Below are 12,836 nucleotides of genomic sequence, written 5' to 3'. Positions count from 1 at the left end.
TTGTAATATTGCATTTATAGGTTCTTTCCATTTTCCAGGAAGTTGGGGTTAATAAAGTTTTGTATTTTCTTGTGTTTGGAGAGTCACTACTTAATGGTAAGAAAGTAATTTCTTATATCTTGAGCAGATAATAGACTGTCTGAATGCAAATTTGGTGCACTATGAAGTACACTATATTAAAATGTGCAAAATACAACTGTTATGAATCACTGGATAAAGAATTCTTTGATAGCAGTATGCACTTACTTACCTGCATAAGTTACTTGAAAAATAAATAAATAGTGAAAATTATTATTATTATTATTATCAGACCTCCATGGAGTCAAACGACTCATTGTGGGAGGTCCACGCACACACACATTGTGCATCATAATGTCATTTAAATACATTCAGTATGGTGGGTATGGAGTACTCCATACCACCATACTTTCAGACAAATTTACTCATCTCCTTGCTGACATCCTCCTTATACAGCTTCCAACGATGGCCTTTTTTTCTCCCCATGTTCACACTCATTCTATGAAAAATCTGATCTACATTAATCTGGCAATAACTCCTTACTGACTTATGTCTTGATCATGTTCCCCCCCCCCACACAATTCCTTCTATTCACTACACCCTGCAAATTGCATTCCTTCAATGTGTCTTCGTACTCAACATTCCAGAGACCAGAAAAACCACCATAGTCAATTGTCTCTGAACCCATATCTTAATAGAGAGAGAGAGGAAGTTATTTGGATTTAAATTTGGATGGTGAAGTAAGGCTCAGCTCTTTCTTTCACCATCTGAACTTAAAGTAGAATGACTGCCTCTTTCTATCTAAGATATGGGAAAGTCTTATTCTAATCACACACATCACTACAGTTTTTTTTAATACAGCTAATGAATAATTAATATTGCAATATTCCCACAGTTAAAACATTGTATTGTTTTATGTATAACATCACATGGCTCCTACTTTTTCAAATCAATCCATTGTTGTGTTCTACCTTATAATTAACTATTGTCATTACTGATGATGGGCTGTAATATTATGGGTAGGATTCACAACGGCACTAATGTGCTATAGGTTCTTGTACCTCTTATGTCAGTGTTTGTAGGGGGATAAATAAAAAAAGATTGTTTGAATCAGAAGTGTGAAAGCAGTAATCAGGCCAAGAAAAAATTTACAAATCATGGAGATAATCCCAGTGGGTATTACCATTGGTTCAAAGGACATAAGACTGAGAGTGGATGGGTCAAAGGCTTTCTGAGAGAAAGGGAACTTAGTCAAATTTTTGGTTTTACCAATAAATATATAACATCTATAATATATTTATTGTAAGAACTGGATAAGATGCAATCTAATGAATTGTAAGTGAGAGCAGAGAGGATTATCACATACTCTAGTGGATAAATGGACAATTTATTATTATTATCATCAACAGATTCTCCATGAAGTCAAGGGACTCATTGTAGGAGGTCCCACTTTCTTTCACATGCACAGTTCATCATACTTTAACATCAATGCATTCACTGTTCCTGCACTCACCACACTCTCAGGCAATGCATTCCAATTCACCCACCATCTATGCAAAAAAATTTATTCCTCATCCTCTTGCTCACATCCACCTTATACAGCTTCTAGGATGGCCCATAATTCTCCACCGTCTCCAGATATTCTATGAAAAATTGCATGCACATTAATCTGGTAATTACCTCTTACTAACTCATCCACAAGGCTCTGTAATTTGATTCTCTCAATCTATCCTTATATTCCATTCCCGAGACCAGAAACCAGCTTAGTTCAGAAATCATCTCTGAACCCTCTCTCCAACAACTCATCATCCTTTTGAAAACCCAAGTGACAAAATCCGTGCCTAGTAATCCATATGTGGCCTGATGAAAGCTTTACAATTGAATCATAACATCTTTACTTCTATAAGTCAGTGTTCCCCTCATCATTCTCATAATCTGCTGTGTTGTTCTCACAATTTTAGCAAAATGTCCATGAAATTTCAAGTCCTTATCAACCATCACCTTCAGATATTTCATCTCCTCCACCTCCTCTAAAATATCCACACCAATCCTGTACTCTACATCCCATTTTTGCTTCCCAAATTTTAAAACCTAACACTTTTGCAACATTAAACTGATACCCCCCCCTACAAACACTTACCCATTCTGACAGCCTATTTAGGTCCTCTTGCAAAGCTACAACATCTGCTTTACTTCTCATAACTCTCCCCAACTTTGCATCAAACAACTGTATATCCCCCATTTAAGCTCTTTCTAATGTCAGTTACATACAAATTAAACAACAATGGCCCCAAAACAGACCCCTAGGGCATGACATTAGTGAATATGAATGAGTTTCAATACAGTAGCAAATTTGTCTATATTCTTAAGGGACAGTTCTGATATAGAAGTACTGGTTATTCCTGTGATTAAATATTAAAACATAAATGATATATATATATATTCAATATAATAAAAAAAAAGTGATAACATGAAGATGTTTTTAGACAATCCTTAGGAAAGATATTCTTATTCTTGGCTTGCTGAGTTTAAAATATTTGGGACAAAATTTTGATAGATATAAGCACATAACACAAACTCTTAATAGGATAATAAATTACAAGAGGAATTCAAAATCTTAAAATAGATTTAAAAAAAGCATGCATTTTTTTTTTTACCAGAAGAGAATAATATAAAGATAAAATATATGGAAAGTTGAAAAAAAAAAAACCAGAGGAATACATACTGTGTGACATAATGAATTTGCATGAAGAATGAACAAACAAAAAATACATAGAACATTCTTCATGGAAGTTCATTATGGCCTGGTTGACTTAGTGGTTAGTGTATCCACTCTCCAGCCAAAAGGCTGTGAGTTTGAATCCTGCTGTGGGCATTATGTTTGTGATTGTCTGTGAAAATACCAGTGGTGGTGGTGGTGGGGGATGGTAGATGACATTGGTGTAGATGATGATGGTAGTTGTCGTTCGTTGTTGTTGGTAGATTGAGTGGTGGAGACAGAGATGTAGAATAGGTGTCCCCCCCCCCCCCGATGAGTTCCCTTGGACTCCCTGGAGGTGTCATGCAATAATAATAGTAATTCCTTTTGTAAATTATTATTCTTGTGAGTTCAGTTCCTCTTGCAATTCATTATCCTTGTAAGAGGTTGGGTTAGGAGTTTATATCTATCAAAATTATGTCCCAAAAAGTTTAAAATCAACAAGCTAAGAGCATCAAGATCTTCCCTAAGGTATATCTAAAAACATCTTTCATGTTGTCACTTTTTAAATATATGACTGAATGTTTATCATTTTATGTTTTAATATTTAATCATAGGAATAACCAGTGTTTCTATATCAGGGATGCCCCTTAAGAAAATAAGCACATTTTCTGTATTGTATTGATTTGCATTTTAGAGGAGTAACAGGAAAAATTTTCAGAAAGATAGCATCTAACGTGCAAGTTTTTTTTTTTTAATATATATATTATTTTTTTGTGGTTATGGATTTGTTCATTTTTTAAAATTGTTTGGTATTATTGTCTGAGCAAGATTTTATATTTGCATTTATATATGTTTGCTTAAAATTCTCAATAATAGTAACATTTTATTTGACAGAGTTAACTGAGATAATATTATTATATGTGAAATTAATGAGCCACTTTTAACAGATGCTGTAACAGTGGTGTTGTATATGATGATGGTAGGATTTTCTGAAGCAGACTATGTCACAGCTGAACAGGTAAAGATATATATATATATATATATATATTCCTTCCTCTCTAAATGTTAGAAATTGTGTTTTACTTTCTGTGTTAATATGAAATCTTTGATAAAACTTTATTTAAACATATTTTCCCACTTATAGGTAGCTGTTGGAGGGGCTGCATTTTTCTGTGTCAGCATCGGAGGTTTAATCATTGGTATTATAATGGGAATCATGACAGCTCTTATAACCAAGCACACAGAAGGTGTAAGAGGTAAGTTTTCTTCTCCTTGTGGAACCTGCAAATGTAACTCTTAATTCTTATAATGAGGCACTCGCACCACTTTCACAACTAATTCAGAATCTTTCATTTATTTTCTCTATATTTTCTCTCATTGGCTAAGTTTCTGTAAAATGGATAAAGAATTAAACTCACTGATTCCTATATTAATATTTTATATATTGCTTTCAGAGTGCACCTAGTAATGATTATTTTATTATTATGATGATGATTTAGGCCTCCATGGAATCAAAAGACTCATTGTGGGAGGCTCATCCTAGAAAACACAAAGTATATCATACAACTTCTTGAACTCATTGACCATTCATACTCTCATCACTCTATCAGGCAATGCATTCCATGGTTCAACTATCCTCCATGTGAAGAAACCCCTCCTCACAGCTTCCTTTCGTAAATTATGAGTTTATATTCTGGGAGTCTATATAAATAAAAAAGAGAAAAAAAAGTTTTAGAAAATGAAAAATTAATATCTTCATCCCTTTCACTTCTCAGAACAACTATAATCAGAAACCTCTCTATTCCCTTATCCTTCCACTTTCTCTAACACCTCAAAAACCCTCTTTCTTCAATGATAGTTTCTGTTATTTCATAAGCATAATGGTTTCTATATGTTGATAACTCCAGAGTCTATATATGGTATATGTTTCAATATATATGACTTCACTAAGCAAGGCACTAGGCAATGAAATTCAGCTTTAGTCATTCTTTGAAGAGAGCTGTTTATTCTTGTTATTATCCTAATCCAATGAGATATTTTATGAGCAAACCATTTGAAATATCTTTACAGAGGCAAATTGTGTATACGAGGGTGGTCTCAAAAGTTCTCGGCCTAACAATGAAAAAACGAATTTATTATTTCAAAATTATTTTTATTTTTCAACATAATCTCCCTTAACACTAATACGTTTATTCCAGTGATGCTCTAGTGCCATTATCCCGTCCCTATAGTAGTTCTCAGTAAGATCTGCAAAATACCCCTCTACAGCTGCAATCACCTCTTGATTTGAAGAAAAATGCTGACCAACAAGGAAGAGTTTTGTTGTTATTATTATTATTACATAACACCTCCAGGGAGTCCAAAAGACTCATCGAGGGAGGGCATCTACTCTACAACTCTTTGTCTTCACCAACCACAACTACCTTCATCATCTACACCAACGCCATCTACCGCCGACCACCACCACTAGTATCACAGACAATCAAACATCCATGCACATGGCGGGATTCGAAGCCACAGCCTTTTGGGTGGAGAGCGGATACGTTAACCACTCAGCCAACCAGGCCAACAAGTTTTAGTTTTGGGAAGAGATAGAAGTCAGAGGGAGCCAAATCTGGGGAATAGGGTGGATGTTCCAACAATTCATAGTGCAGATTCCTTAATTTTTCCATTGCCAAAAGACCTTTGTGGCAGGTGCATTGTCCTGATGAAAGATGATTTTTTTCTTCTGCAAACCAGTTAAAAGATCAGAATAATATTCCCCGGCTATTGTTTTACTCTTTCCAAGATAATTGATAAACAAAATGCCTTTAGCATCCCAAAACACCGATGCCATGACCTTTCCTGCTGATAGCACTGAGCAACTCGCTTCTGTCCACTGTTTTAACTGCTGTTTGGACACTGCCGTGTAATAGTGAATCCAAGTCTCATCCATAGTAATAAATCAATGCACAAAATCAGTTTTATTCTTGTTAAAATGCTCCAATCACTGTTCAGAGATTTTCATGCGAATGTGTTTTTGATCTGCTGTGAGCAAGCGCAGCACCCATCTTGCGCAAAGCTTTTTCATATGCAATTCTTCATGCAAAATATATCCTACACATTCTTTTGAAATGCCTATAGTCTCAGCAGTTTCACACACTTTGACTCACCGGTCATCCAATACCATATAATGCACTTGATCGATGATTTCTGGTGTTGTTACGCTTTTGGACATCCTTCACATGGATCATCTTCAAGGCTGGTGAAGATGGGTGACTTTGATGACTTTAATTTTCCAAACATTGATTGGGTAGAAGAGAAATCTCATGATCAGAAACAGGAATTTATTGAATTGTTGTGGGATAACTTTCTCAAGCAGCATGTGAAAGAAGGAACTCGAGGTCAAAGAGTGTTGGATTTTCTCATAGCGTCAGAAGGGATCTCTGTCAAGAATATAGCTATTTTACCACCAATTGGTGACAGTGATCATGCTGTTCTTTCTTGGGAAGTATCTACTTGTATTGAAGCTCAAATTAAAACAGGCTACATGCTGGACTACAAAGAATTCATATGAAATTCATATGGAAATTATGATCGACTTAGAAGAATACTATCTTTGGTCCCATGGTATCAGTTACTGAAGGGAAAAAATGTCAGCAATACATGGGAATCTTTGAAAAGTGCTTAAATGAGGCGGTATCTGAATATATCCCTAAATAGGTTGGGTGTGAAATGGATGTGCAGCCTTATTAAGCTAGAAATTCACAAGAAGAAGATGATGTGGAAAGAGTGTCGTGAGAATAAGAGTGAGAGGAGTTATGAAATATATAAAGCTCAGGCCAGAAAAGTAACGAGTATTGTGAGTAAAGCTAAAACGGAGTATGAAAAGAAATTGGCCATGCAAGCTAAAAGCAATCCAAAAGAATTTTATCATTATGCCGCAAGCAAAAGAAAGAATGAATGTGGAAGAATAACTTTATTGAATGCAGATGGTACATGAGTGTTGGAAGCTAAGGAGATTGTTCAGTTAATGAGTGTTCACTTTGCTAAGATATATCAACCAGGTGTATGTAACATGGTGACAGTGCTCCTGCTACATTGGATGAAGAGTTAGAGGTTCATGGAAATGAGGTTGAAGAGCTTTTGCATAACCTAGATAAGAATTTGTCAATAGGGGCAGATGGAATATCTGCCTGTTTGTTAAAGGAATGTTCAGCTGAATTGGCTAGGCCTTTCACACATTTGTATAACTCAGTCTCAGCTCAAGAATGATACCACAGGAATGGAAGGAATGTAATATAGTTCCATTGCACAAGGGTGGTGCAAAAGCTGATGTATCTAACTACCAACTTATTAGTATTTCTGGTGTGGTAGTGAAGATTTTAGAGAAGTTGGCAAGAACTCACATAGAGAAATGGGTAGACAATCATTCTATACTCTGCAGGGAACAGCATAGGTTTACTAAAGGAAGGTCATGTTTAAGAAATTTGTTCATATTTTATAACAATGTTATGGCTGAGTTGGATAAAGGAAATGGATACACTATGATAATGTTGGATTTTTCTAAGGCATTTGATAGGATACCACACAATAGGCTGTTGTTGCATAAACTGGAGAATATGGGATTGGAACATAATCTGTTGACTTGGATCAGGGGATGGTTAACAGACAGATATCAAACAGTGGTATACAGTAGGTGTGAATCTGCCATATTTAAGGTAACCAGTGGTGTACCTCAGGGTTCAGTCCTTGGGCCATTATTGTTCAATCTATACATTAATGACTTCAAGCATGGTCTATCATCAGATTTGCAATTGTTTGCTGATGATGCGAAGATAGGCAGGGCAATCAGGGATGCTACTGATATTCAGCAATTACAAAATGATTTGAATAGACTGGAAATCTGGGCAAACAAAAATGGCTCTCAGTTTAATTTTAGTGAGTGTAAATCAGTAAGTGTAAATCACACCAAAGATGCACTTTGGCGTGATTAGAGATCCAGCAGCATATTATATTAGCGGGGTTATGCTACAAGAAACTGAAGAGGCAAGGGTTCTTGGTATATAGGTGGATAAGAATTTAAAGTTCAAAGGTCATATAGCAAAAATTGCAAATACAAACTCAGAGGATAATTTCTGTGCTGAAGCGAACCGTGACATGTAAGGATAAGGAAGTAATTTTGCCTCTTTATAAGGTTTTGATAAGACTACACTTGGATTACTGTGCGCAGATTTGGTCTCCTGTGTTCCAAGGGGATAAAGAAGCTGTGGAAAGGGTGCAAAGAAGAGGTACAAAGATTATATCTAGATTTTGGGATTTAGATTATGAGGACAGATTGTGGATTACAGACTCTAATTAAGAGGAGAAAGAGGGGTGATATGATAGAGGTCTATAAACTTTTGAATGGGTGTTATAGCATTTCAAATGATGAAATTTTTCATTATATGGAAGGTGGGGAGTGAACACGGGGGCATCCATGGAAGTTAAGGTTGTTCTCAGTCAAGAAAGGGGTAAGAGCTAGGTTTTTTTCTCAGAGAGCAGTGAGTGAGTGGAATAATTTGCCTTTACGGGTAGTGAGTGCATCTATTGTAAATGAATTTAAGGGAAGGTATGATAGATGGGTTGGGTAATTTGCAGCCTCCCTCGATGAGTCCTTGACTCCCTGGAGGTCTCAGATAATAATAATATATATATTAATCAGATGCTCTCCAGCGTAGAGACCCCTGTCAGCATGAACATCACATTAGAGCTAGCAACTATAAAAATTGATATATTAGCTTAAAATTCAAAGAAGTTTTGCATATCTTTCAGCACACTTTTTCAAGAGAAATACAAAAATTAATCAGGGTGTTAAAAAAAGAGGTGGTTAAGGAATCAGTGCTTAATGGTTCAGGAATTAAGTGCATGATAAAAGTGAACATCCACCTGGAAGAACATGAAAGATACATTCGCTACTATTACTATGGCAAGTCGGGACTGGCAGACCACGCTTTGGACACTCCTTCACACAGGATTAGATGGAGGAAAACGAATGTGCTATTTAGGAGTCGTTATAGATCTGAAAGATTATTTTTTGAGTCAGCAATGGCTTTAAAGAATTCTCCCAACCTTAACAAATATGGTTGCATTAATTTGCCAAAAATTTGGGAGACAGTTATCCTAAGAAAAACTCCTGGATAACTGCTGTTTTTTTTTTCGTTAGAGGGTGCCAAAAAATAGGACTTTAGATCTTTTGTCTTTTGCAATTATACTGTTTTACTCACTCACTGTCGCGTTTACAAGTGTGTTGTGCTCTGATGATGCTGAGTTGAAAATCAGCGAAATATAAGCGTTAATAAAACATCTTTGTTGATAAAAGTGTTTGTGGTGTTGTTAATACTGTGAAAAATAAGTCATGAATAACCATCAACACCTAAGCTTATCTGTTAGATCTCTCTTTCTCTTCTACTGTTTCTATTCTCTCCTCTTCTATCATTCCCATAACTCTCTCTGACTCCTACTCTGATTCACCTTATCTCATCTTTCATACTTCTCATCTCATTCCTGAGACATTCCACCTCCTCTTTCAGCTCACTTATCTCTCTCTCTCTCTCTCTCTCTCTGCAAGTTAACCATTCTTCCTCACCATTCATCTTCACAATCAAGACAATCTCCAAAAACTTCACAATCATTCAAGCCTTCTACTCCCCACTCTTATTTTTTCATTCATATTCCGCTCGTTATTCTCACCTTCTATCACACTAATCGTCTCTCTAGGTTGAGATTCTCCCACCCCTGATGCAAAGATCATTATTGTAATATCTAACTCACTAAGTTCCTCCCATTGCTTACATTTTGCTCATATATGCATTCTTCCTTCTCTCACCCATTACGTATCAAACTGCCATGATGCATACATACCACAAGTACTGCATGTTACAAAATCCTGTAGTATGTTATGCAAAATAGAGTCCTTAAATGAGGGAAGACTTGGTGACATGCCATTTTTCTATACTAAATTGGAGCTGTGGCTGCCGCCATCATTCAAATAGTGCTGAGGAACTACTACAACTAAGTGCTAAATACTAAACGCTCTACTATACTATGTTATATGCTGTACTGTAAGCTAATTTACTTACGCGATACTAAGTATAAACTATATTTAACTATACTAAATAACTAAATACGAAAACTTATTCTCTTCTTCTCTTTCACCATAGATGCATCCAACTCTGAACTCGCCTTCTCAGTAATGCAAAATAACACGATATAAACAACAACTAAACTCCAAAAGTAACACCACTTGTATTACTGAAAAAAATGTAGCACAATTCACGACAGAAGTCACACACCATTTAAAAAACACTTTTTTTTAGCACAGCTCATTCTTCCAAGAAGCAATTGATTGAAATGTGAATGAAAGAGAAGAAGTAAGGTCAAATGCAAATATTTCACACATGCTCTGTGAACAAAATTCTGCATATTGAATTCAGCTACCATTATTGTGGTATGCATTGGCACCATGACAGTCAATATATGTATAATATAAGTAACAGTTTTTTCCTGATAACTATCAAAAAATTTAATGAATCTTCATAAGCACCATAGCTATTAAAATTGATTCCAATATCACCAATTATTTTTAAAATACTTGTTTTTCAGCTCTAAATAACACTGTTCTGCTCTTAAACACAGGTCCTTTAACTTTTTTTTTTTTTATCAGCAACTCCTTTTAAATAACCATGTGATCCCCAGAATCTTTTTCACAACTCCTCTGGAGAGTCGCAACCAACAGTTTAAGAACTGCTGATATAGAGCACCTGATATATCTCAACAAATGTTGAAATGTCCTGTGATATAATAATTATAATAAAATATATTTCTAATTTATTGAAGATTGAAGTTTTAACAAATAAGTTAAACATAAAAGACAAGAAGTAGAATTTGATTAAATATAATGATTATTCAATGGAAAAATTTAATTTTAGAAGAATGAAAACTATTCATGACTCTCTGATGGAATAGTTTGACCAGTTCTTTGGGAAAGACTGGGGTTTTGATCCCATCTGTAATGAGATAATTTTTGCAGAACTTATTTATTATTATTATTTTTTTTTTTTCAAACAAGATTAAATAGGCTAGTCTCATTCCTCACTCCTCTTCTACACCTTCCTTACCTTACAAACGTCCCAAAACCATACTGAACAAGTAATTTTTTTAAAACCCACTGTCAGAATACCAAAATGGGTGTGCCAAAGGCTCAATAATATTCCAAGCCAGTTATGGTTTACCACCTAGCAGTAGACTAAAACAAATATCTCAGGACAGACATCCCAAAATTTCATGCCAAACAAGTAGTTTTTTTTTTTTAATAAAATAAAAGGGGGGGGGATATGAACTCAATGGTAGTCAATAGCTCAATATGGGCAAGCAAAGTGCACAATAATATTCCTTAATCTAGAAATTTTATTGCAAATCCAACAATGGGATAAAGGACTACAGGTCCAATCAATCCATCTTGCCAGAACAGTAAACAGTCAACCTTAGTATCTTCCTGGGTGTGGTCCCCACTGATGACATTTTTATGTTTGTCTGAGTGCTTCCCAGGGAGAGGGGTCCCTATTATTCTCTGGTGGAGTGATAGCCCTTGCGCACTCTGAGCCTGTCTGCTGCCATGTGTAGTTGTTGCTTGGTGTGTAGTGGGTTTTTGTCTGCTGCTGCTGCTGCATCATAGGGCTAAGGATTAAAATGATGACTGACCTGCTTGTGGCTCTGCAGGATTAAGGTTCAACTCAGTGTTTTGGGAAGAGTTAAGAGATTTTTTAGACCCTTTTGAGCTGCATCACAGAGTGACTTTCTTTTAGGTCACTCATGAGTTTTTGGAAGTCTGAGGATATTGAAGCAATGAAATCCTCAAAAGTTGAAACTGGTCTGGGTAGCAACCCCCCATTAATTCTTAGTATTATGCACTTGTAAAAGGAAGTGTGCCTTGCATTATGGGATGCTAAAGCAATTAATGTGAAGTCATTGCCTTTGTACAAGTAGCATAGTATCTTGAAGATAATTTCATGGGCAAACTTTGTTTGCTTACACTTGGGTAAAGGATTAAAAAAAATAGAAGTTGGTAGCAAGTTTCACATCAAATTATATTATATTTGTCAAATATTTTCATATGATTACTTTTTTATGAATAGTGAACTACATATCTGCTTTTTTTGTTTATAGTTGTGGAACCACTTGCAATGCTTGCCATAGCTTATTTTTCATATCTACTTGCTGAAATGGTACACTTTTCTGGAATTATCAGGTATTTTCCACATTTTTAATATTATTATTATCATAAGTATGGTAACTCATCATGTGATGGATAATAAAGAGTGTACATGCATAACCATTTCATCATGATGATGGTGGATAAGAATTTAAAATTTAGGTGACACAGCACCAAAATTGTGAGGACAACACAACGAATTCTGGCAATGAGGTAGAGGACACTGACTTCTAGAAGTAAGAAGATTTTAGTTCCATTGTACTCATATAAGGCATTGATTCAGCCACATATGGACTACTGTGCACAGATTTGGTAATGTCATTTTCAAAAGGATGAAGAGATAGTGGAAAGGGTCCAGAGGTGATTGACTAAGGTAATTTCCGGTCTCTGGAATGTTGAGTATGAAGAAAGGTTGAGAAGATGAAACTTGCAGAATCTAGAGGATAGGAGGAAGAGGGTAGATATGATAGAGATGTGCAAGTTGGTAAGAGGTTGTTATACGATTAACATTGAAGAGGTTTTTCATAAAATGATGGGCATTGGGGGGGGGTGCAGAGAACAAGAGGTCATTCCCGGAAACTGTATAAGGAGGGTGTGAGCAAGGGCATGAGAAGCAGGTTTTTTGCATGGAGAGTTGTGATTGGTTGGAATGTATTGCCTGAGAGAGTGTGGTGTCTGCAGAGAATTTGAATGTATTTAAGGCAAGGTATGGTGAGCTGTGTGTATCACAAAGGGACCTCCTATAAATTAAAGATGCCAAGAAATTATATTCTTCATTTAATACTTTATCTAAGTGTAAGCAAACAAAGTTTGTGCGTGAAGTAATTTCATGACCGGGCAACTCATATATAGAGGCTAATGACTTCACATCATTACCTTGGTGTC

General features: G+C 35.7%; 1 protein-coding gene across 5 annotated transcripts in view; it reads left to right on the top strand.

The window, feature by feature from the left end:
* LOC150109321 (Na(+)/H(+) exchanger beta-like) overlaps positions 1-12,836 on the top strand; it is a 489,491-nt gene that overhangs the window by 268,112 nt on the left and 208,543 nt on the right. For all 5 annotated transcript variants that reach the window (XM_090412496.1, XM_090412499.1, XM_090412495.1 and 2 more), the window contains 4 exons: positions 21-96; positions 3,667-3,737; positions 3,864-3,975; positions 11,906-11,987. In XM_090412496.1, the coding sequence (XP_090268622.1) occupies positions 21-96; positions 3,667-3,737; positions 3,864-3,975; positions 11,906-11,987 (341 nt within the window). The remainder of the gene's footprint in view (positions 1-20; positions 97-3,666; positions 3,738-3,863; positions 3,976-11,905; positions 11,988-12,836) is intronic.

This window comes from Typopeltis vanoorti, chromosome 2 (assembly GCF_054136105.1).
Source record: "Typopeltis vanoorti isolate ZY-2024b chromosome 2, IOZ_Tvanoo_1.0, whole genome shotgun sequence".
Taxonomy (NCBI): domain Eukaryota; kingdom Metazoa; phylum Arthropoda; class Arachnida; order Uropygi; family Thelyphonidae; genus Typopeltis; species Typopeltis vanoorti.
This window is presented reverse-complemented; position numbering and strand designations above follow the sequence as displayed.